This window comes from Eleginops maclovinus, chromosome 5, assembly GCF_036324505.1.
Source record: "Eleginops maclovinus isolate JMC-PN-2008 ecotype Puerto Natales chromosome 5, JC_Emac_rtc_rv5, whole genome shotgun sequence".
NCBI lineage: Eukaryota > Metazoa > Chordata > Actinopteri > Perciformes > Eleginopidae > Eleginops > Eleginops maclovinus.
The window spans coordinates 25,083,309-25,108,871 of NC_086353.1; the positions used below are offsets into that span (position 1 = coordinate 25,083,309).

Genomic DNA, 25,563 nt, shown 5'->3' on the forward strand with positions numbered 1-25,563 from the left:
GGCCGCTCACGTATGTGTCCAATGATGTGGATGAGCCAGAACCACTGACCCCTGCCCACTTCTTGGTGGGTCAGAGACTGACTTGCTTGCCTCCTAAGTCATTTCCAGCTGAGATCAACCGTCCAACAGCCAACAAGGAGGAGATGACCAAGAGGTGGCGCTACAGACAACGACTCGTGACCAACTTCTGGAACCGCTGGCAGAAGGAATATCTGTTGGATCTGAAGTCGGCCCGTCGCTGTGACACCCCACAGCCTTCTTCGCTGAAGGTTGGCGATGTTGCGCTCATCGGAGAAGACAACGCCCCAAGGCAGAGCTGGAAGCTGGGGAAGATCGAAGAGCTGTTTCCTGGTCGTGATGGCCTTGTGAGGTCATGGGCAGTTTGCACTAGTACAGGGACTGTTCTGCGGAGGCCCATCCAGCTTCTGTATCCGTTGGAAATAGTATAAACAGTAGTTTATGGGGGGGAGGATGTTGTGAATTTATTTGTTAGGAAGAGAATTTATTTAGAACAGATGATTTAAAAGGAATAGTTAAAAGCAACATTGAATAAGTTAGTCAATTTATAAGTAAGTGTTAAGAATAACAGTTCATGTTTCAGATATGGGATTAGATTAAAAAGGGACTTTAGGTCATTTAAGTTGGGATATACTTAGGAAATGGACTTGAAATGGACTTCATTACCCATGGGGCATTGTGCGTGTTACGTCACATACGCAGTGTTGTAGGTCGTACAGCGGCCATTGTTATGTTGTTAAGGATGCTGACAATTCAAGCCAACCACTCGCTGTAAATATGTTAAGTTCTTTATTTTAGTAAACATCTGAAATGAACGGACGTCTCCCTTCGTTATTTTAGTAGCCATCAACATTAGTTCAGAACATACTCATCACTTCACTTAATTGAACAAATATAACAAATGAAGACAAGCCTGAAAAACACATATTTTATTAATAAAATGTATACCACATAAAGGAAAAAGAAACAAATTTCCCAATAAGTGTTATCCACAGAAATAAGGACCACTTCTTAACGGAAACTGGTAATAAAAAGCACAAAAATATCATTTCATCACGTCTGGAAATACAACTAAAGTACGACATCCTCCTTCAGCAGTGACTGAATGTGTATGTTCAATATGAAGTCCAGAAGAGTGGCTCACAGCAGCTTCAAACGATCAGGCAGTCATGACACATCTACACAACAAAGCAGAAAAATATGATTAACGAGAGACCAGACGACTGTTGCTCAATTCTGCTGACGACACACTGCAGTGTTTTGTTGGTGGGAGCAAAATATAACAAAACATAATACATGTCAAAACATCAATGGGTACTGATATTAACCCTGATTGGAGGGGCCAATTAGACACTTCACTCACTGTGTAAACAGAGACCGTCTCAATCGGGAACATTTACCATCATATTCAATGAAAACCCACACAGTCAAAAGTCAGTGTTGTCAGGCTTTAGTACACTTACCTTAGTAATCAGTGTGAGGGGTTGGGAAGTTCGCTGGCTGTGGGACTCTCTGCTTCACCTTCTGGTTAAATGCTTCAAGCTTAAAAAGAAAAAAAAACAATAGAAAGGGTTGGATAAATATATTATATTGTGGCATTGTAAGCAAATTTGACACAGGCCTCAAAACACTTTACAACGATATACAATCAGATAAATGTGTAGGAAGAAAATTAAATATGTAGGTGAATAGCCAATAGGAATACTAATTCTAAATAGTAAAAATGTTTTGACTGTTTATCAAGCCTCAACAATACATTTGAGGTCTATAAACACTCTAAGACAGCAGGACTATTTTGTGTCTAGGCTTTGTGAGGTTATATCTGCAATAATATAATGGCAGCTTTGCTAAATGGATCACCATCCATTGTTTTCCAGTGCCTTTATTAGAGGATCTGTACTGAGCCCTGGACTGCTCTGCAGCTCCAAAATTCTTCATTCAGATATCTGCAATATTAAAAAAAAAACATTTTTTATCAATTGTGCCGTCCCTATATACTCTTTGTTAAAGTTTGGAAAATACTCTTTATCATGGGATATATCTCTTCACGCAGTCATTGTTAGTTTCACAAAATGGAATAAATGATTACATTTATTAAAGGTCCCCTATTATACAAAATACACTTTCTGCTGTCTTTTATATATAAATACTGTATGTGTCCCCGGTGTGCAAGGAGACTCACAAAGTGTCAGAAAATACAACCCTCTCTGTTTTCCTCCTTACCCACATCTCTAAAAACGGGGGTACAAACGAGCTGATGCCGAAATGTGGGCTGGCTTTATATTGAACTCCTTGCAACGTCCCACCCACGTGACACGTCCCAACCTAAACCACTCCCGCAGCCGTGTGTGTGTGGTAAACCCCCGGGAGAGAGAAACGAGAGAAAGAAAGCTCCATACTGTTTCAGAAATCATTCTGGATGTGGTTTGGAACATCATATGGGGTTTAATCACGGCAGAGTTTAGCTGAGTTTCTCCCGGTAGAAAACTCTCTTCACAGAGAGATCATGACGCTCCAAAGGAGCGAGGCCAGCAGCAGCTCCAAAGGGGCGTGGCCAGCAGCAGCTCCAAAGGGGCGTGGCCAGCAGGAGCTAGTTCATTTAAAGCGACAGTCACAGAATCAGCACTTCAGGAGCAGGGCTGAAATAGAGGGGGATGAGGCATGCTACAATGGGGGATCTGTTTGGTATTTTGAGCAAAACACTTCACAGACAACTTTTGTATAGATATGGCCCTACAATATATTGTTAACATATAGCATAATAGGAGACCTTTAAATAAGAATGTTGGTGACCCAAGCTCCACGTTTAAAACAGTTGAGCCAAAGCCAAGCACCAACCCGAGCTCAACAAAAAATATTTCTGAAAACAATAGAGAAAATAAATAGTCAACGCAGAAACAGAATCTGTATTCATATTTGTTCAGTGCTGATTAGTTGGACCGGAGTTCATGCAGCAGTGATTGACACTGTGCTCTGATCTGATTGTTCACTTTTTTTCTGCATTGTTTAATCTTGAAATTAAAAATCATTGAAGCAGTAGAGGATTGTTTTCAAATATCCGTCTCCTTCACTACTGTCACAATAAACTAACAGATGTAACAATTATAAGTATATTTTTGATAAAGTTACCTACAGTAGCTTGAAGAAAGTTGATTAAATGTCACTTAAGCGTGACTTTCATTTCTGTGACTAGATAAATACTTTCCCTGATCCACAGATTAAATTTAGCTTAGCATGTGGTTTACCTTTTCGGCATGATAAACTGAAATCCCATCCAAATGAGATTAAACCTCAATAGCATCACCTCCTGTAAAGGCACGGATTAGGAAGCTGATGTAGCAATACTACACCAACCGTTTTCCTTAGGTTCGCCTTGACTTCCTTCTCTGTTGGCTGCCGTTTCTCCTCGTGTGTCGGCTCGGGTTTGGGGACAGGTTTGATCTTAATTTCCTGCAACTTTGGTCGCAAAGGTGGAGGGTCCACCTCAGCCTCTGCTTTCGGCACTCCAGCAAACCTCTGTTTTTCTAACATTTGTTTTTGAATCTCTATTATACTTTCCAAATATTCAGTCTTCTTTCTTTCGGCTGCCCTCTTCACTTTCCATTTCTGTTTGGACGTTTTTTTCTTTTTCACTACACACGGCTGTGTACTGTTGATGACCTGCAGACAGCGTTTCCCCGTAAAAGATGCAGCTTGGCCTTCACTTATAGACAAGTCTGGATTTACAAAACAGTTGTGATTGGGGTAACCGTTGTGAGGCCCCCCGAAAGAGCCAGGTTGGTAAGGGTTAAGGGGGTAAGGACCCTCGCCGGGGTAAAGGGAGGGAGGAACGGCAACCAGCATGTGTCCCCAGTAAGAATTTGCAGCATCGTTGTAAGTGCCTCTATCGTAGGCAGTGTGCTGGGAGTGCTGGGACACACTGTACTCTGTAAATGTAGACAAATGAGTCGTGTAGGGACAGGGGTTGGTTTGGTTTTGTGGCTGGTGATGGGTTGAGATTCCTAAAGAGTCTTTTTGGTTGTTGTTCTTAGCTCTGTAGCTTTCGTTTCTGTCCTGGTTATCGTATTTGCGTGTAGGACTGTCTCTGTCTTTAATCCTTTCTCTGCTCCTGTCTCTGCTTCTGTCTCTAATCCTTTCTCTGCTTCTGTCTCTGCTTCTGTCTCTAATCCTTTCTCTGCTTCTGTCTCTGCTTCTGTCTCTAATCCTTTCTCTGCTTCTGTCTCTGCTTCTGTCTCTAATCCTTTCTCTGCTTCTGTCTCTGCTTCTGTCTCTAATCCTTTCTCTGCTTCTGTCTCTGCTTCTGTGTCTAATCCTTTCTCTGCTTCTGTCTATAAACCATTCTCTGCTTCTGTCTCTGCTATTGTCTCTGCTTCTGTCTCTAATCCTGTCTCTGCTTCTGTCTCTGCACCATTCTCTACTTCTGTCTCTGCTTCCGTCTATAATCCTGTCTCTGCATCCAACTATAATCCTGTCTTTTCTATTGTCTCTGCTTCTGTCTCTGCTTCCAACTATAATCCTGTCTCTTCTATTGTCTCTGCTTCTGTCTCTGCTCCTCTCTCTCGAATAGCTCTGTTCAGACTTTTGTTCCGGGTTTCTACTTGGGGAGCATTGACGCAGAGGGGGGCTGGGACTTAGACTTCTAGACTTGTTGGACTTTGAGGAGGAGGGGGATGACGGGGCGTTGCTGAAACATCTCTGGGGACCACTCTCCTGACTCTCGTGCGCTCCACTGCTTTCCACACTTGTGTCTTTAATCTTCTTCCCATAAAGTCTCTCCTGAGTCTGGTCTTCTAGTTGGCTCATCTCTTCCACTTTCAGGTTCAACCCTAGAGTTTTAAGAATGTCCTGCAACTGTTCATGCTGCACATCCACCTTTGGTTTATCTTCTTCTTCCTCTTCCTTCACAACTATAACAGGTGACTTTGATTGAATGCTAGAATCAAACCTGCTATCTCTTCTGTCATTCTTCCTTTCTTCATCGCCCGGTATGGAAAGTGTTTCGTGGTCTCTGTTGGTCTGACTGAAGCCGGGCAGCGAGGCTTCACTGCTTGATTGCTGGCCCTGGATCATGAAGGGTGACTGTGACTCTTTCTCTACAGCGGGGGGCTGAGTGTGTAGGAGCCGCTCGCTTGAAGGGAGGTCTTCAACGTCATCGTTGACAATCCTACTGAGGAAGTCTATGTCCACTCCTTTGTTGAGAACGCTGAGGAAGCGCTGGAAACCTTCGTTGACGATATTCTCTTCCTTGGCTGGTGAGGTAAAGCTTCGACTGGGGGAAGGCGGTGGGATTTCCCCGCCCTGAGGAAAGGAGAGATATTCCGTAACATGACTTTTTGTTAAAACCCTATTTTATGAAAACAAGAAGTTAGGGCAACCACATCACATCTTTTATGCGTGGAACTTTCTTAAATTGGAGTTCCAAAAGTTTTGATTTTATTTGTGCCTATAACAGTTGAGTTTATTAATTTAATAGAGAACATTTTAGAAGGCGGAACATGATTACATTTCTGCACACTCTACTTCTGGGAATTTAATACAACCATTTTAAAATGATACATTTATGTTTTTAGGTTCGACCTGGTAAAATTGCAAATGGACTTTAACATAAATGTGACAAGGGTGTTTATTCCAATAAAATACATCAAACTATTAACATGAAAATGAAAATTGAACTGAGATTAATTGAAGGTTCATGGGATTCCTGTGATGGAATTTATTGTTATGAAATCTTATTCGGAGTGATCAGTATAACACAACAATTGTTTAATTTACCTTTAAGTTACGGAAAGGTTAAAGGATAAGTAGCTATATGATGAAACCTGAAACCTGAAACCTAGATGGCTAGATAAATATTGATGATTATTACCACTATCATTATTATTATCGTTGTTATTGTTATTAAACAAAAAAATTCAGGATTGATTTAGTGTCTTTTCTTGTTTTTTGCCTTATAGTAAAAATGTGAATGTGATGGCTTTTTTCTACAAAGGGGCAAATAGTGATACGAACCTCTCTGCGTGCTGGATCACTACATCTACTTTTCATTAACGCCTTCACTCTGAGCTTCAAGGGATGGTTGTTCTGCAGGAGAATATCTTTGATCAGCGTGGATGAGTGCATTCGCTCTCTGCGCGACCAGACCTGAAAAACATAAAGCAGTACAGTATACAGTTTAATATGTGGATCACAGCTGGACTTTGCAAATTGGTAAGAGAAGCAACGTTAAAGAACAATTATACAAAGAATTATCTTACCATGAAGAAAACTTACTTACCCTTGAGTTAAATCTGGCAGGATCTCTTTGCTGCAAAATGTCATTAACCCTGTCTTTAAGAGTTGCACCTTTGCATGTAGCTGCATTACTGGAAAGGTTTGGCAGTGTTGGTTCAACTGCTTTCAGAGCAATAGCAGCTTTCTTAAACATTATCCGCTCCTCTATCTCTCTAAGCTCTTTCCTCTTTCTTGAGAGCTCTGGATCTTCTTCACCCATTGGAAGCGGTTCTCCGTCTGGGTCCTGGACTTCTAAGTCTTCAATATAAAAGTTATGAGAGGAAGGACTCAGTCGCTCCAGTTCCACATTCACTCTCATGCTGCTGTGTGCTTCACCATCAGTGTTTCTTGAGTATTCACAGTAAGTGTCCCACTCATTAGTTCTTGGGGCATTGCTGTTATTTATGTGATTTTGATTATTTGGGTGCAGATGTTTCTGGATTGCTCGTATAGCATCCCAGTCTATTGGATCCATCCTTCAGCCAGCCTCTCTTAAGGTTTATGTAGTCAATGCACTCTGTAAAGTAGAAAAATGGTGAAACATTACTGTCGAGGAATAACACCAGACTTGTGTGTAGACTGTTACTGTACTGACAGCACTGAATGTTATAGAAACTAGTGATTGTCTTTTGGATAAGCCCCCCTCTCTTAACTGTTGACACAATGATGCGTTCACAAAGATCACTTTGGCTAACATACTTACTATTCATCAAAATCAAGCATTGCAGATCTCTTGTTTTTAAAGAAAATCGTGTTTTCCTGCAGAAACTCATTCCAAACACTCTTGACTGAATAATAAAAAATAATAATAATAAAAAGCAAACGCAGCATAAGGTAAACAGGATTACAACTGACTTTTCTAGAAAGAGGCATTTAAACAAATCACTGGTAAACACGTGTTAATTATTCACAGATGGCACAACTTGTTCCCTGATGTTGAATCTCTGCTGTTTGAGCGCTGAACTGAGGTACCAAGCGTTGACAGACAGCGCCTGGCTTTTGATAACCCAGCCTTTATTGCACGGTGACATGATGCAACTTAAGTCACTTTGCAAAATTAGGACAGAACAGACAGCAAAACTGACAAGCGTTAAATTCTGTTTTTAGTGGGTTAGCTTAGTAGCTAGTATGGCAGCTAGCAGACTGTTTACCTGCTAAAGCGGCTCAAACTACCCCTTCCTCTGTCGCATGGCGGAGTGTTTTTTTTTAAAGGATGTTACATTAAAAATGTAGTTTTTGAATACTGATATGCCAACAACTGACCTTACGTAGCCTTCAGAAAAAAGCGAGGGCAACCGTTAATGTTAACAAAATGTAACTAAGGTATAGTGGCCAAAAATGCTCAGTGCTTCGGTGGTGTTGAAAGGTTGGTACTAACAGCGCCACCCGCAGGACGGAGTACACTGTTCTGACCGATGGGTTCTGGCCATACACATGACATGATGACAGGCGCTCACTTGTCGTGTTCCACTAACCTTATCCTAATAACCTGCAGTGCCATGAATGTTCTTGAAATGGTTAGAAGCCTTTCTAAAGGACATTTTTAGGAGCTCTGCGTACATGTCTCTGAAATAAATCGTTTTTACAAAAATGTGTCAAGTTAAGTCAGTCAGTAATTGAATACTTTGTAATTTGTCAGAGATTTAAGGCAAATAAATAGCATCAACCCCTTTATGGAGTCAATAATAAACCAAAGAAATTCTTCATTAATAAGTAAAAACACTTTTCCGAAATCAATAGTCCTAATTTGAAGAGTGAAAAATTCACACTTTCTCCAAGAATGTTATCTGTATAAACTGTACTGTATATGCAGATAATATAAGCGATGTATGATTAAACTGCTGCAATAGTACAATCAAACATCCCTTAGCCATTAACTTATAATCACTGTGTTTAATGTTTTGATATACAAATATATACAGGATAGTTTTCTGCAACACAAAGGAAACATCTCTTCTCCAACACAATTGAAGCTTAAGATAAGAGCCTATTATGTAGTCGTGACTCGGCCAACGCCCTCTGAAGACTAAACAGGGTTTTACGGTGAAACTTCGTTAGGACAAGAAGACAAGATTCATCCAAAATTAAAATGTATTAAATCATGGTATTAATACAAAAGTTGATAACAAAATCAAGAATGCAACATTTTCAAAAACAATGAACAATTTCACACAGTGTTTTTCTTCAGCAAGACATTTTGCTAAGAGTATAAGAACAGACAAAGATGGACAAAGTTCATACAAGTATTTTCAGTTAACTTGTGGTGTGTTAATGTCATTGACTGTGTTGCTGTTTTAATGGTAATTGTCTCCAAGGTTATTCTCAAATGTCTATTGTGGTCAAAAATGAAAGTCCATGACAGTCCAACTGATTTATTTTATGAAGATCTTTTGCTCTTCTCCAGAGTCAAAAAGATGTATAATAGAAAATATAATCAGTTAGTCAGTCAGATCTCCACCATTTGTTTTATCCAGGTTGTTTGGTATCAATGACCTGCAGGCATCGGGTCCTTGTGAATATTTTTTTCTGTGTAATGTTCAGAGGCTGAAATGTGTTAACACCTGTCAGGTTAAAGTGGGGAGGTTTACCCATATTCTGTGGGAGTAGGTTCCTCGTTTGAGGGAGCACTCCTGGAAAGATGTTCATAGGTGGGACACTTGGGTAAGGGAAGAAAGGAGGCGGGCTAGACATGAAAAGTCCAGGTCTGAAGAGGGGCATGTTGGGAGGAAGAGTGTATGGCAGCGGGGAACTGTTAACTGGGGGGTACATCGGCATAATGGGCGTAGGAGGTGGATAAGTGTATGCAGAATTTTGAGGAAACGGTTGACGTGCAGCGGTGCTTTCCTGAGAGTACGTTAGACATTTCTCACTCTGCTGTAAAGCACTACTACTGCTATTTTGTCCATAATCAGCAGCTTCTGGCCCCTGTACTTGGTCTGCCTCTGTTTGATCCCTCTGAGCACTATACAAGTCTTTTTGGTTGTAATATTCCCGAAGTGACGGGCTAAAACTAGACCTGCTTGATGATGAAGATCTGTCTTGCTGTCTTGGTGAAACAGCTCGCTTTGTTTCCCTTTCCCTGCTTGCTCTGCGATGGGGTCTCCCGTCAGTGTCCTTCTTTCCATACAGCCGCTCCTGGATCCGATGTGACATCTGGCCCAGTTCCTCAGATCCTAAATCCATGCCGATGGCCAGCAAAACATCCTGCATTTGCCTGTGCTTGTGCTCCTCTTCAGGTGTCAGTGTGAGTTTTTCCACCACAGGGGGAGACCTGGATCTACTGTTGGAGCTTTCCCCCCTCTGCAGAGACTTTAGATCAGACTGAAGGTGCCTCTTTGGGCTGAAGGACTGGTGAGGAGGCAGTGGAGAAGCCTGTCTCTGAGGTCCTTTGCTCTCACTCCAGTGGCTTTCCTGTTGCCTCGCAGCATAACCAGCCGACCAGGGATTATCAGTGTTTGTGAAAGAAGTTGGAGACTGTGGTTGATCATCCTGTTCTGGGGAGCTCCGAGTCACTATCTGGGTGAGCGTGTCCACATTCACACCCTTGTTGAGCACTTCAAGGAACCGCTGGAAGCCCATGGCTGACTTCACAGGAACAGCAGCGCTATGGGTGGTGACGTCACTCTCAAAAGACTGATGGGAAAAACACAGAAGCAACCAGTGTAGGGAACTCTCTGCAGTCTTTGTTTGGCAAACACATTTGTAGTATATCGAACAACTTGTAAGCCATTAAGAATCTCCTTAAAATTAAAAAAAAGGTTACTTTAAAAGAATATGTGGGTTAGCACTGTCAAGGTGTTGTAAAGGCAATGTTTGAGGCCGCTCAAATGTGTTTAATGTTGGGGGCAAGGGAGAAAAGGGTTTCAGGTGTAACCAGCAGATATTGGATTGTGTCTTCTGTGCTTTGGTTATGGTTTAAATTCTTGAAATGCAGATAAGAAACAAAGTTGCATTTCCCAGAGACATGCATAGGAATGCAAATAATTTAACAAAAAAGCTAACGAAAGCTATCTTCGTCCTCTCTTGCTCACCCCACAGAATGTTTACTTGCATGCAACCAAAGGCCGCTCAAAAGTGATAGGACAATTCTCCCCTAGAAATCATCTTATACAAGAATCTTGTTTAATTGCCTCTAAATTCTGCATTCATATGCAGATACGTTTTTGGAGATTAAGGAAATTAAGAACGTACACACAATCACTTTGGCTATGTAATGATTGGACAGTTAAGTTTTCAGTAACTGGACAAATGTGTATTTAGTGACCCAGTTAGAGGAGCCACTTCCAGGGAAGATCTTCTTATTAACACGCTGTACTACAAACTGAAAAACACAATGTTAGTAAGATTGTATTAATCCTACATTAAGATTTAAATAGCTTTTTAATAAAAACTTGCAAAAATTGATATATCAGTTCCTACACCGGATGCATTACACAAAAACAGAAGCATGCCACTCAGTGTTACTCAACAAAATGAATTGTGAGTGTGTTTGGTTTGAATTCACTCCCTTTCTAATAAAGCATTAGCAAAACATTTATAACAACCTATTTATTATAGAACATCTAACCCCCCCCTTCCGATGGAAAATGTAGCCAAAGGTGTAAAGTACCCACCTGTCCACTTGACCCATTCAATGGAAACCTTGTTTGACGGTAATCCTCATGGTGTGTGGAAAGGCTGTCATTCCTCTCTCTTGGTGCGGCATAACTCTGTTCGATATGGAGAAAAGTTCTATTAAATTTCCTTTAATAATAAAAGCCTTACACTGATATGTAATGTATGTACAGTGTATATATAGTACAATGTATACTGACTAACCTTCGTAGATGGATCTTGTGACCGTGTCCTCTCTTGTGAACTATCTCTGCTCCTCTCACGATCATCTCTATCATTGTAATATCCAGAAGATTGTCTGCAGTCATCATGATGTTTCCTAAAGCTGGACTCCTCGTGCCGATAGCGTTGTCTGGGTTCTTGAAGTGTTTTCCTGTTTATGAAATCCTCTTCCAGTGACGGTGTACGTTTAAAATCTTTTTTTACATGCGCACGCGAAAAACTGTCAGGTGTTTTGTCTTCAGGCTCACGTCTGTATCTGTAATCTTTGTCATCCTCTGTAAACATTCGCCTTTTCTTTTCAGCACCCCGGTCAGGTGAGGACATCCCTCTCCTGGCTGAGCTCTTTTCGCTCCATTCTCTGTTAGATGTGTCTTTTCTGTATGGCATCTTAGGAGAATCACTGAACTCTGTACTTCTGCTTGTCCTCTCTTTGCTACCGTTACCATTCCCACCATATTTCTGATAAGAATCCTTCGGCTTATCTCTTTGAGGTTCACGCCTCTCTTCCCATTTATCCTCATAGTCGTCCCACTGTCTGGAATTTCGGTCACTGTACTGCTTCCTGTTACTGTACTGAGACCTGTTGGACTTCATAATCTAAAAGTAACGCCAGCAGCTGGATGGCAAAACCTGCAACAAAAATAGATTGAAAATAAAAGTTGCTTTACAAACATGATGTAAAGAGTTTTGAAGGTTTGATAAACCAAAACTTGAAAATATGTATTTGACATTTATCTAACAAGAATATTTTTCTTTTTTACAACAGGCCAGGGGATACACTGTTTGCAATACTCAAAGTAAGTGTACACACAGTAGTGTAACCTTTTAACCTGTGTACCTTTATTTGCTCTCGTCACCGATTAATTATATCACATATAGTTGCACATACCAATTATAGTCTCTTCAAATAAGGTCACAGATCAAGGGTTCCTACGGTTAACCCACATTTAAACCTGGTAAGGGATTTGCTTATGTGTGCAAACCTTTATTCCAGGTGACAGAACCAACACTACAGTACCATTATTCTACAATCATCTATCACCTGCTGCCTAGTGTTTAAGTTAGCAGTGTGCTTTGAGTGATAAGTTGGTGGTAGCCTAAATAGCTTTTGATCTAGCTGTTAGCATTACATTAGCTGGTTAGCCCCCTGCTAGTCCCGTTGGGTTGGCTGCGAAGTAGCAGCTAGTTAGCTTTAGCCAAAGCAAAAATACGTAACTCACAATTTATTAACACAGAAAAAATGTCTATTGATTATTTCCATCGTAAAGCGACACAGTTGGGCCTAGGGCTAAGATACATAAACTAATGTCATCTGAAGCTAATTTGCAAGGGACAGTTTTGGTTAACCTATAAGCTATCATAGCATTAGCCTTGGCGTAAACGGTAACCTAGGATAACGTTACCTTTTCCGTTGGACGACTCCACTTTTTTAAGGGGGTGAGATATCAAATAATTTCGGAAATGTGTGGAAGTGCTGGCAATAACAAACTGTCAAGCAACTAGCTAACATTAACAACCAAGTTATCACTGGCGTGGTGTGCGACCGAGATGTTTGGCTGCAGTCAGTAACAATGTATTTGAAGTACCGCCACCCCCTGGATGGAGTGTGAACAACCTCGTGCCGTGTTTTCAAACTTCTTTGGGTTCCGAAAATCGAGGTTAAATGTACAATAGCGCCCCTATTGGACAGGAATGTGGAGCATGGAGACTGGAAAATGAACAGACGATTAAGTGGGAAATCTCCCATTCATGTTAGCTAATTTATTAAACTGCAAGGTGAATAAAATACATGTCACTCTGTAGTCATATAAAACCTCCAAATAACGCATTATTCACTTGTTTATTATATGCATACCCAAGCAAGCCAGAGATAATAAAAAACAGTCATTGATGTTGGGGAAGACATTCATGGTACACAATTCAAGTGCAAAAAACAATTTTGTTTATATATTTTTTATGTTGACAGATTAACGATTAGACAACTAATACATTCAGCTCTATTAGAGACTTCAAAGAGACATCCTGTATGGGGATTGCAAATCTAAACTGATATCTGCTTTTAAGTCAAATAAACCAACATTTTTTTTAACACTGTCTGTTTGAACATACCTCTGTTCACCTTCTCTTTAAAATACTTATTGTTTCTCTTTAAGCGTGAAAATTCCCAGTCTTCTTACACTGCATATGTGCTTTAGTTGTCTCTGCACTACCATTTCAGTCAGGGAATGATCGTAAAGGGCTTTTCCTACCTTTAATTTGTATAATTCACACACAACCTTAGGGAAGTTGTGACGCTCCTTAATGGCACAGCTTCTGAATATCAGTGAACTTTTGAGATTTTTTGACTCTGAGGCTGTTTGGAAAAAATATAAATGTTGTGGGAATGCTGAGTAAATTGCATAGAATCCTGGACAACAACGCTCACCCTCTCCACCAGGTGCTAACCTCGTACAGAAGCACCTTCAGCAACAGAATCATTCTCCCCAGTGTAAGACAGAACGCCAAAGTAAGTCTTTCCTTCCTGTGGCCCTCAGACTGTTTAACTTGTCTACCTCAGGTCAGAGGTACAGTGGAAACACTGCGTCCTGAGGCCAAAATGCCACTTTATCCAATTCCACTGTATCACTTTTATTTAGTTTATACTCATTTTATTTTTACATATGCTGCTAAATTGCACAGTGCGTATTGTTGTATATTGTATATACCTATACATTAACTGTAATTGTATTGCTTTTACTTAGTAGCCTACTTACTTAGTTTATTCTATGTTAGTTTGATTTTACCTCTCACTTTGTATTACTTTCCCACTTTGTCCTGCAACTGTTGAACAGCAATTTCCCTCGGGATAAATAAAGCTTCTTGAATCTTGAATTTGAATATTTTGAGTGTGGACTGGAGGCTGAAACACAGAAAAGCTCACGACACACAGGACAGACAACACATTCTTTATTAAATATTTCTATACAGGAAGCCATCACATGACAATCAATTCCTTTTCAACCAAAACAAAATGTTAAACAAATGCCAAATTCCTTCACACAGCTCTACATAGGCGCTTGTGCAGTCTACATCATTTAACTCACTAATGAGGTGAACAACTTGTTCCCTGGGTGATACAGATGATACATTCAGTCAATCAGTGCAGTTTAGACATTCAAACCATGTTAATGATCGAATGGTGTCAGGGACATGTGCTGTGTGAGTGTGGCAGAGGCCGATCAGTCGAGGATCACAGAGTGTTTATCAGTCCCAGGCCTTCTCCCACAACTCTGTGTTAGGGACGTCCACCTGAGGGCGCTGTAACAGAGGACAGTAAAACGTAGCACACAGTTAGGCACTTAATGAGCTTAGCTGGGAACACAGTCACACTTCTAAGCAGGGATAGTTCTTTATCTGCATACATAGAATGAATGAAGGTAAAGGCTGTCACTCTCTTATGATTGTTTTACGTGATTTACTTACTTATCAAAAGATTGTTGGCCAAAAACACACAAGATTATGATTACATCCCACAATCCATTTTGCAGATTACAATTGTTTATTTTCAGATGTCTGCCTTAAACCAGTTTCAAAAGCAGGATTATGGTCAGGTCTGTTCAGATTCCCACAGTAGTATGGTGGATGCTGACTGGTCTCTCACTCAGTCAGGAGGCAGAGTAATTAAATCCTCTTGACCTGCATGGTCTGTATCTTTTCCACAAACAAATACACTGTCCACAATCTTGAAAATCCATATTCAAACTGCGATTGATTTAAACGTTTTTTTTATGTAGTCCTTAAGTTATTAAGGGACCCATTATCCAACAATTGAATAAAGGCATACCTGCTTTGGAGAAACTCTTCTATATTTTTTACTAGTTTATGATTTCTACGGAAGTCCTGAGAGGAAAAAAAGGAAAGCCATTCTGGTGTTGCATTTTTCAAGTCTAAATAGTTTTCTCTCATAACATTTATATCAGACTTATTTATTATCAGAAATATTTCCCTCAATGGCATCTCAGGGGTTCCATACCTGCTGCTATATAATATAACCTGATTGCAACTGAAGGAGGTTTATCACTATATCATAGCTGTAGGGTTTGAGTTTCCTGGTTCTCAAGTTGCAGCGTTGTCTCTTCACTCTGAGAACAAATTATGTAAGATACAAAACCAAACAAAGCTCCTGAAGCCTCCCACCTCCTCACTGGTAAAACTTGATCTCTGTGTCCACGGAGTCGAAAAACAAGTCCCCCAGTTCTTCTCCTGGGATCTCTCCGTTCAGCATGGCCGAGATATCGCTCAGACACTGCGACTCCAGGTCCCTCAGAATCTCATAGATGGCTAAACCCTCGTCCTGACACAGAGAGAAACAAACAGAGTGATGTCAAACAGTAACACCTGGGTCAAACTGAATTTGCATAAAGTATGGTTGAACCCGGAATAACTTGACTTAATCCTAAACTATGGCAAAGCCACTGTATGTAACATCACATGTATAATACAGATCCTACTCTTGGCTATTCAAAAACTTAACTCAACCAGGCATCTGAGACACCATTTTAATGACTGTATTTACAGCACACCAGTTATCACACACCTCCATTTCCTCTAAAGGCTAATCTGCATGTCTACATTCTTAAATTGCTCTCCCTAAACACAGACAATAGTTGTGTTTTAATTCCATACTAAGTGAACAAATGAATTCCCGGAGTATAATGTTTCGGCATCTCTTTACAAACAGGGAACGATGAAGTACGATGAAAATACATTAGCAAATGTTGAAAGGCCACAGAAAATCAAACTTCATTTAAAGACAGCAATTACTTATTGTTATTTATTTAAGTGTTTATTTTTAAATATATATTTTTGTAGTTCCTAGAAAAAAGTCTATGTTGTTTGTGATCTTAGACTACAGTTTACAAGTTAAATAACAACATTTATTTTTACTTTTAAGGACAGAGAGTTCCAATAAGTGCTTTGGATAAAATCAGTACAGCCACTGAGTTTGCATGCCAATCCATTGTAACCAAAGAAAGTCAAAAGAAAGAAACGCTGATGAATATTTTGTGGTAAAATCTACAATCACCAGTACAAGCTAAAAAAAACCACTGTAAACTGGGAAAGTGCTTGTAAACGGTCAAGATCTGCATATCTATGCAAGATCACTTCATAATTTTATTCAAAACGACGTTTGTGTAAATAATTAACATAGGAAATCTTGATTAAGTCACAATTAGTTGTTTGGCTTATTCAAACTAATGAACACACGCTATCAAATCCTGGTAATAACCTTTCCTACACGTTCAGCACAGGAAATGAGTTTGTCCCCGTATGGAGTTCTGCAGCAAGACCTTTCTCAACTCGTCTCAAATTTATCAGCAAAGACTGACCAAATATATCCCCCAATACAATTGTGCTTTTGATTAAAAAATATATAATGTGATCTTCTAGCTGTGCCCTGAACTGCACAGGACTATCATTGACCTAGGTCGTCCATCAGTGCCCACCGGGTTGGTCTCCATGGTGCTGAGTGCCACCTGGTGTGCCTTGTACAGCTCGTGCCTGCGGTCCACCTGGCTCTGAAAGCGAGGTTGCTTCCTGACAGGGTCGTCGGGGCCGAACTGTGGGGAGACCACCCCCAGCACTGAGGTGGAAGAGTCCGAGAAGACAAAAGGCTTGAATATAGACCTATCAGGGATAGGGTTGGGGTCGGGGGGATTCACAGAGAGAAAACAGGAAAGAAAAAAAGGCAGACTCAGAAACTCCCTTCAGCCCAAAGTGGAGACAGAATGAAAGAAGGGCAAAGATCAAGAGAGAAAGAGTAATTGTGTCTCAACACTACTTCAGGTTGATCATTTTTATTATGGTCATCCTTTCATTGTCTTATTAATGTAGTGATTGCTGCGTGTTCTAATACTAGTTATTTTCATTCAGTTATTTTTTCATTTTCATTCATAAGTGGTGGGAACAAGCCATTGATTTGCAACTCTTTTTTTTTATTACCTTGAAATATTTCCTTGCACCAATTACATGGATTTTGATATTTAAGATAGTTCAGTGACTGTTTTCAGTTTTTTAACTAATTCAAGTATTTCCTGAAGAACAACCACCCCACATTAAACCAAAACATTTACTAATTCAATATTTATTTATTATTGCATGTTTTTCTAAAGGAAATTCTTCAACTTTTTTCATGCTCATCTGACCTTAAGTAACAGAGCTTGTTTAGCTATTTGAGATGCCAGAGGGGGGAGACAAAAGTTCCGTATTTCAGATTAATGGATCGAAACATCAATGGAAATTAATATTGAATCATAGACACATTAAAAAATGCACATATTTTAGACTTTTGAATAAATGATTACTTAGTATTTCTAAGGAGACTGCACACAATAGCAAACAGAAATACTAGCACTATTAAATCACTGCTAAAAACTTGCAACAGGAGTCCATCTTGCCACTGTTTGACTCTTCTACTGTATATAGACACATCATAGTTTAATTTATGAACATGCTGTGGTACTAATTGGTTGTAGAGTGGTGCAGAAATGAAACCTCAAACCCGGATATGTGTGATCATTTAACGTTTCCGGTTCCATTGTCTCAGTCAACAGTTTTTAACATGCTTTTGGTTAGAAGCCTGAAATAAGGTCTGTGCTAACAAAAGCTGAACATATTTTCATAGTTTGTTCCATGTTGTAATATACATCAGTATATACCCCACTGGTGAACTAGTAACTAAATGAGAATACTAAATGTCATCACACTGAACATTAGCTACCTTTAGCTTAGCAGCGGTTAACTTAAGGGCAGCCATGCAGCTGTGGTGTTGTTTGCTTAAAGCCTAATTTTAGATTTTTACTTCTGCCGATTACATTTAAGCTTCAATTAAAATCATAAAATTGCATATTTGGAGATAATCCTGCTGAACAAAACATGTTATCATCGTAAACGTGTGTTTGCTAAAGATCTATTTTCCTCATTATTTGGAAATCCAATTGCTTTTTGTCGAGGGAACCCCTGCAATGTTAACTACCATCTCGTAAACATACATTATCATTGCACCACCCCTTTTATATTTCTAACAAGTGTCTACAGGAATTCTTACTTTAGCTAGTGACATACCTGGAGGGGTCTGGGGTGGCAGTGAAGAAGTGGATGCAGGGCAGGCTGCTGTCTCTGGGCAGGACAGACACCATGCTGCCTGTGGTGCAGAAACCTCCAGAGTCCATGCAGATTCCACTAGGCTTGTCTCTCAAAATGGAGATCATCACCTCCGCTGTCACTGAGCCTGCAGAAACCGTGCAGTGGAGGAATGTAACAGTAGATAGACATTTGAAAAAAGATAAGACTCATGTTCTTAGGGGGATGTCCACAGGCATTCTGGAAAAGAATAACTTGACCCCTCATACCGTCATGTTGCTGGAGTAGCTCTGTGCCACCTCTGTAGCGCTGTTTGGCCAGCTCCATCCGAGCAGGCGGGTTCTCGGGGCTAAACACTTGAGAGAAATTGAACTCTCCCTCTCCGTCCCACCATCCCTGGGCCTGGGCCACGCTGCGCATCTCTGGGTGCTCTGCAGACACCTCAGCACCGATGGTCAGCTGGTTGGAGATGTTCTTCACACCCTCTGAGAAGAAGAAGGGATGTTATCTTGTAAAGATGCTAGATTTACAATTTTCTAGATGGCCCTTTAGTTTTAGTTTTAGTCATCTTAGCTGTTGCCCCTCTCCTCGCAGAGCGCAGACATTCAGCCTTGGGGATATGCTGCTTTTCATAGTGGCTTTGTCTCCATATTATTGACTGTAATGACTCAGGCACAAGTTGATACAGGATGTGTTGCTGGCTCTAGTGACATCTGGTTGTCCATCTTATCGGGTACGCGTCTTCCCTTAGGCATATACAGTATATTCCAGGTCAAGTCCTGCATTACCTTTAAACTCCTCCTCATCACCTGCAAGTTCCTCCATGCCCTTTCCCCTCAGTAGCTTGTGGATCCCCTCCGCGCATACATCCTTTCTTCTACTCTGAAATCCTCAGACTTTGGCCTTATTTCCATTCCCCATTCATACCTCCTCACTTTCGGGGACCGCGGCTTCAGTGTGGCTGCCCCGACGTTTTTGAACTCCCTCCCTGCTAAAATCTGAATGTCTATGCCAATTCTAATTCTAACTTCTAATAAATCATCAGTGTCTGACTTCAGTTCGAGCTCTCAAGTGTTATCCTTGTCTTCCGAATCCTTGCTCCAAATGCTCTCCAATCTCCTTTTTACTAGGGCATCATATTCAAAATGTTCCACCTTTTAGCAAGAAACATGCCGTTTATGTAATGTGTCTTGGTGCTGGATTTGCATACACACTGAGCAGCTTGCTGGTTAATCTCCACTTGACAGAGTGATCCAACCCTGATGCATGAAAGTCTATCTCTTCACAACAGTCATCGGATCCCCTGACTTCTTCTATAAGCTTTGGTCTCATGTTAAAGAATAAAGAATCAACAAAGAGATTTGTTTTTGGAATTTAAATATTTCTTATACATTTGATATGGTTTAGTGTTGATAGGCTAAAGAAGACTTAAGTTATGAGTGAGTTTAATCAGCCATAAAAAGCATTAGTCCTATGAATCCTTCTAGCTTTGCTAGTGGTATTGCTTTATGGATCCCTGACTCAACCGGGTCAAATTGTTATGAGTCTTTGGTTCATGTTAAAAGGCCATTATGTCTAAACTACTATTATTGGCCCTGGATTAATACACATTTGGTGCGCTAGTGAGTCCACCTTGTTGCAATGGGGCCAGGAAAAAAAGAGCAAAAGATGTCTAAGACAAAGTGAGATTTCGTGCTTTTTTAATACACTTTTAAGGAAGAAATTATGCTGCATAAAGAGCACAAATATCATCCAACACACAGCCTAAAACAACACTGTATTTGGCCCCAATATGGATCGTTTTATTTTCATTGTGAATTTGAAATTGGTAGGTGATCCGCCAGGCTCCCTATCTAGCCCACTGACTGAATGTTCATTTTCACTTACTACGCCTCCCAATCTGCACCCTTAACTTTTAACCCTTTACCTGTAACCTTCTGCGCCACCCAAAGCCTGCCTGCTGTTTCCAGGACCCAGGCCTCGTTGCGGTCCACCAGCAGGAAGGTGTTGTGGTAGCTGAAAGGCTCAGGGTCCTCCCTGCACGGCCCCCCCTGGCCATGCTGCTCCAGGAGGCTGGTGATGACCGTCAGCGCACCCCAGGCACTGTCCCCTCGCTCTAAGCCCAGCCTGATGAGCACATGCTGGATTACTTTCTCTTCACAAGACATCAGTTATGTAGGTATAACAGTCAATACGTTTCAGTGGTGTAACTAAGGATAATTACTTAGTATTTAAATGTTATGCTACTTTGTACTTCTAATCCACCACAATTCAGAGGTTAATCATGTACTTTTACTCCACTACATTTATTGAATCCCTTCACTTACTTTACAGATCTGGATTAATGATGGTAAATATAATCAGCCCTTAAATCAGACTGTAGTTCACCTGGAGTAAATCCAGCAGCTACCCTGCAGTATACAGAGCCATTCAAACTAGCTGCACCTTTACCAGCTCTGAGAACACTTTAATGATCAATCATTATAAAACATATCAGAGATATTATTCTGAAATGGACCCATCTAACAATCACTACTTTTACTTTTTGGACTTTAATTATATTAAAGATAGATGCTAATACTTTTGTACTTTTGCTTGAGTAACATTTACGATGCAGGGCTGTAAAAGAGTATTCCTACACTCTGGTACTGCTTTTATTCCAGTATAAGATCTGAGTACTTCTCCCACCTCTGATATGTTATAAATAAATGGTAACCTTTTTTTCATTTTCATTTAATCTACTTTTTAATGTATTCAGTCTTGTTTACTAACCATGAGGACCAGTAGAGCTTGTTTCTGCTGTTCAGACGATCCTCTGCGTTTTTTTTAGGAAATGCTACGTTACCTGAGAATCTCTGGGCAACGTTCCCTACTGGTTGACTATTTTTGTACACAGAGATGAATAGAAAAGAATTCCTTCATCTTCTTAACACACCTGTCATAACAGGCTCCTGACAATCTACACACCCTTCTGATCAAAGCCCCAGAAGATCAATTCAAAAGCTCTAATGAATGTCCAATATCAATGCTGTATATAATTAGAACACAGTTAATAGTTGCTTCAATCAGCTTTGAAAATTAGTATTTCTTTATTAGTATTGCGTGAATTGGCCCCCGGCCGGGGCACAACTGGCTGGGGCACCTGCACCGTGCGCCGGCGACCCGGGATCGATTCCCGACCCGTGGTCCTTTCCGGATCCCACCCCGACTCGCTCTCCTACTTTCTTGTCACTCTCCACTGTCCTATCCGATTAAAGGCAAAAAGCCCCCCAAAAAAATCTTTAAAACAAAAAAAAAGTATTGCGTGAATCGCTTAGCTGTTTTTATTATTGAATATTTGAGACGTGTCCTCATGAATTATTTTCTTCATTACATTCATTATTTAATTTTAGTATACAAGGAAGAAAAGGAAAGCATGTTCAGTATTTTGACCCCGAAGAAAACACATTAAAGTTGTATTTCAGTTTATGTAATTGCAATATTCAATCAGGGTTTTCACCTGACAAGGTCCATGCCCAGCAGAGCCTCTCCGGGGCTGACAGCCTCTCGGGTCCAGACAGCCTCATTCCCGATACACACTCCCTGGTCATTGGCTCCCATCTCTGCACCCCACATCCAGGCGGGTTTACTGAGAACAACAGCGTGGGTCTGCTCCCCCTGAGGGATCTGGATGTATGTGCACTGCGGGAAAAAAGGGGAGTTAGTGAATGATTTGAAAATGAAAAAAAAAAAGCTGCACAAACTGTTACACCAGCACTAATCAAATACAACTTTATTTGTATAGCACTTTTAACACACAAAGTTACATCCGAGTGCTTCACAAACCAAACACATAGACATTTACAAGAAATAAACAATACTATCTATCCCTTCCCAGGTAATAACCCGAGTAAGACATAGCTACAATAAAATAAGGATAAAATACAATTCAGACAGAAGCCAAAATAAAAACTAGTGTGGTATGAAAAGCTGACACTTGGTTGGACAAAAATCTCCACGGTAAATTCCAAAACGCCAAAATAACATCCTTTGCTTTATAAAAATGTATCCGATCAGCCTTTTCTTGATCTGAATTCTTTAAATTAATGATTGAGAGATATAAATGTATGTTGGCTCTATTCAGTACTAGAACACTGTCCATAGTAGAGACTCACTTAATTCAACTGCCCCTCTAGCTCTCTTACAGTCAAGATGATGGCAAAGATAAAACGGACTGTGATTCACAGTTATGGGATTATGCAGTAAGGATACAAAAGAAGGTAACTGCATTCCCTTATAGTTACAAAACAAAGACATTATCAGATTTTTTTTTTAATGGGGATTACTAGCAGGATTACAATGTTACATTACATTTTAAAAATAAAGAACGATATATTAAAAAGGTGGACCTACCTATAAACTGCCTGCATTTTCTTTTTGGTTTAAATTTAGGCTACTTTCCTTCTTCTTTATTTAAATGAAGTAGGTGTACACCTGATTTATTAAACAAAAATACTGCGTTTGCTTTTCAATTAATGTGTTAAACATTTGCAAACTACAGTATACAATTTACAGTGAAGGAAAGAAGTATTTGATCCCCTGCCGATTTTGTAAGTCACTTACAAAGGAATTAAAAGTCTATACTTTTAACGATAAGTTTGTTTTAACAGTGAGAGACAGAATATCAAAAACAGAATCCAGAAATGTAAATTGAAAAAAAAAGATATAAATTGATAGAAGGGGCCATGTATCGTAGAATATTGGCTGATAACCTCCTTCCCTCAGCCAGGACACTGAAAATGGGACATGGATAGGTCTTCCAGCACGACAATGACCCAAAACATACGGCCAAGGCAACTAAGAAGTGGCTACAGAAGAAGCCCATTAAGGTGATGGAGGGGCTTAGCCAGTCTCCGGACCTCCTTCCCATAGAACATCTGTGGAGGGAGCTGAAGCTTCCAGTTGCCAAGCATCAGCCTCCAAACCTGAAGGATTTGGAGAGAATCTGCAGAGAGGAGAGGACCAAAATCCCTCCTGAGATGTGAGCAAACCTGGTGACCAACTACAAGAAACATCTGACCTCTGTGCTGTCCAACAAGGCTTTCTCCACCAAGAACTAAGGCCTGTTTTGCAAGGGGATCAAATACTTATTTCCCACCATTAAACACAAATCAATTTAAAGCTTTTTTCTGTCTCTCACTGTTAAAATAAACCTACCATTAAAAGTATAGACTGTTTATTTCTTTGTAAGTGGGCAAACTAACAAAAGTACAACACGTCTTTCTTATCATTCTTGGCAACAGGCTTTAACTTCATGACTAGATAGATACCAATAAGGATAATGCCAATGTGTCACTTGCATCAATATCAGTACCAAGTCTGGATTTCTTCCACTAACACGGTAACACAAACTTTAGGTGAAAGGGAGAAAGGACGAATAAGTTGGTTAAAATGTTCATTTCCTTTTTAAAGATTAACAGAATAAAATGTTTCTCTTCAGGTCTCTTGTAAATATTTTACCAGCCTTTGAAAGTGATGACGCGGTTTAGAAACCAAGGTGTGTAATTTCCAAGTAAAAGTAGTAAGACTACAGTGTAAAAATACTCAGCTGCAAGTAAAGGTTATGCATTCAAAACTATACTTAAGTAAAAAGTATTAGCATTCAAAAATACTTTGAGTACCAAAATTAAAAGTAGTCGTTATATAAAATAGTAATTATAAGCAACATGTTTTTGTAATTATTGTATAAAAAAATATTGTTGCATTAATGTGTATGTGCATCACTTCAATCTTGCAGGTTTTATTTGAAATAGGTATACACTACGGGGCAGCTTATAGTACTATAATATAATGTGTGCAAATTTTTGTGTTATAATATACATAAAAACCTTAAATCTGCAAGGTAACTAGTGACTAAATACATAAAATAAATGTAGTGGAGTAAAAGTGTAAAGCAGCATGATGTGAAAATACTCAAGTAAAGTACAAGTACCTCAATGTTTCACTTAAGTAAAGTACTTGATTAAATGTACTTAGTTACATTACACCACTGGTAATTTCTGATGACGTGCAGAATCAGTGTTGCTGTGTATCTGCAGGAGACTGTACCTCCAGCATGGAGCCTGGAGGGTGGGAGACTGCAGGGTAGTAGGCCACCTCCTGCACCTCATCCCGGGGACGGTCAGAGTTCTTCCCAAAAATCACATGGTCATCGCGAGAGCCAGGAGGCAAGGAGACAAAACAATCACATGACATTGGAGGCTCTGCCATCCTGTAATAAAAAGAGGAAAGCACAAAATAATGACATACAAAGATGGTTGCTGAACTACCTTATGTAAACAACCTGACTTCCTTATCACAATACTCTGAAAACCCATCCACACAAGAGTAAAGGAAGAGCCTCCCAACATCTCCCACCCAGTTTTTCGCAGAAAGTCAGATTCAGCCGGTGCACTGCCCATCCCTTTCACACAGGGATTAGGAGCAGCACTTTATTGACTGTAATCTTCACAAATCCCTCCGCAACGTTGCTCTATTGCCGCTCTTGTGTCGCATTTGCGACCACGAATCGCTTACAAAACCGGAAATAATGTCGCCGAAACAGTGCGTTGCTCGCAGATGTAGCTGTGTTTGTTGTGAACAGTGTTTGATGCGGATTAGGCCTGAGTGTCCACACTGTCACTGTCAGTCTCACTCCGCAGAGAGCAGCCTGTCGCTTCGTGTCATTCCGCCTTTCTCGGGGGGTCGGGTAAACAGGGTGGACTTTAATGTATCTGTTAGCTAGAGCTAGTGTATGAGTGCTGCTGTTGTAAATGTTTACCTTTTTCAACGGTGCGAGCGGCCGGCCGGCTGAGAGAAGGCAGGCTGGAGATAGCGGTCACGTGACCAAGAAATCCAAAGGTGTGTACTTAAAGGTCTCGTCTCGTCTGGCCACAACTACACGCCGTACATCTGACACTGTGCAGATCACTGTCTGCCCCTGACAGGCAGGGTGAAATACTCAGATCGTGAACTTCAGTAAAAGCAGAAGTACCATAATGTAAGAATACTCTGTTACGTAAAAAGTAAAAGTCGTGCATTCAAAATGATACTCAAGTGAAAGCACAAAAGTATCAGCATCAAAATAAACTTAAAGTATCGAAAGTAAAACTAAGTACTTACTGAAGTACTTTACTTAAGTACAATTTTGGGGTACTTGTAATTTACTTGAGTATGTTTCATGTTTTGTTGCTTTGTTCTTCTATCACTCTACAAATCAGAGATAAATCATGTTATTTTATTCCACTACAGGTATTTAATCCCTTTAGTCACTTTACAGATTTGGATTAATGATGGTAA

General features: G+C 40.2%; 2 protein-coding genes across 12 annotated transcripts; both read right to left on the reverse strand.

Moving 5' to 3' along the window:
- Positions 1-931: 931 nt before the first annotated feature.
- Positions 932-11,149, reverse strand: LOC134865292 (zinc finger CCCH domain-containing protein 13-like). Of its 6 annotated transcripts, XR_010165923.1 has the most exons (8): positions 11,107-11,149; positions 10,902-10,997; positions 6,293-6,805; positions 6,028-6,159; positions 3,264-5,316; positions 2,418-2,657; positions 1,482-1,560; positions 932-1,196 (listed from the first exon to the last, which is right to left on the reverse strand). XR_010165923.1 is itself a non-coding variant. In XM_063884785.1 (7 exons), exons 3-6 carry the CDS (start codon positions 6,761-6,763, stop codon positions 1,483-1,485), a joined length of 2,625 nt encoding a protein of 874 aa, XP_063740855.1. In that variant the 5' UTR covers positions 6,764-6,805; positions 10,902-10,997; positions 11,107-11,149; the 3' UTR covers positions 932-1,196; position 1,482. The 6 variants fall into 6 exon arrangements, 4 of the variants coding, with proteins under 4 accessions (XP_063740855.1, XP_063740856.1, XP_063740857.1 ...); XR_010165922.1 differs by lacking the exon at positions 2,418-2,657; XM_063884785.1 differs by lacking the exon at positions 2,418-2,657 and having other exon boundaries at positions 3,373-5,316.
- A 2,899-nt stretch (positions 11,150-14,048) lies between these two features.
- Positions 14,049-25,236, reverse strand: scrn2 (secernin 2). Of its 6 annotated transcripts, none has more exons than XR_010165925.1 (9): positions 24,643-25,034; positions 24,334-24,496; positions 21,746-21,927; positions 20,174-20,373; positions 18,516-18,731; positions 18,229-18,394; positions 16,611-16,747; positions 15,301-15,457; positions 14,049-14,421 (listed from the first exon to the last, which is right to left on the reverse strand). XR_010165925.1 is itself a non-coding variant. In XM_063884791.1 (9 exons), the coding sequence occupies exons 2-8, from the start codon at positions 24,493-24,495 to the stop codon at positions 15,305-15,307; spliced, it is 1,338 nt and encodes a 445-aa protein (XP_063740861.1). In that variant the 5' UTR covers position 24,496; positions 25,046-25,236; the 3' UTR covers positions 14,049-14,421; positions 15,301-15,304. The 6 variants fall into 6 exon arrangements, 3 of the variants coding, with proteins under 3 accessions (XP_063740861.1, XP_063740862.1, XP_063740860.1); XR_010165926.1 differs by having other exon boundaries at positions 16,588-16,747; XR_010165924.1 differs by having other exon boundaries at positions 16,588-16,869.
- Positions 25,237-25,563: the final 327 nt, after the last annotated feature.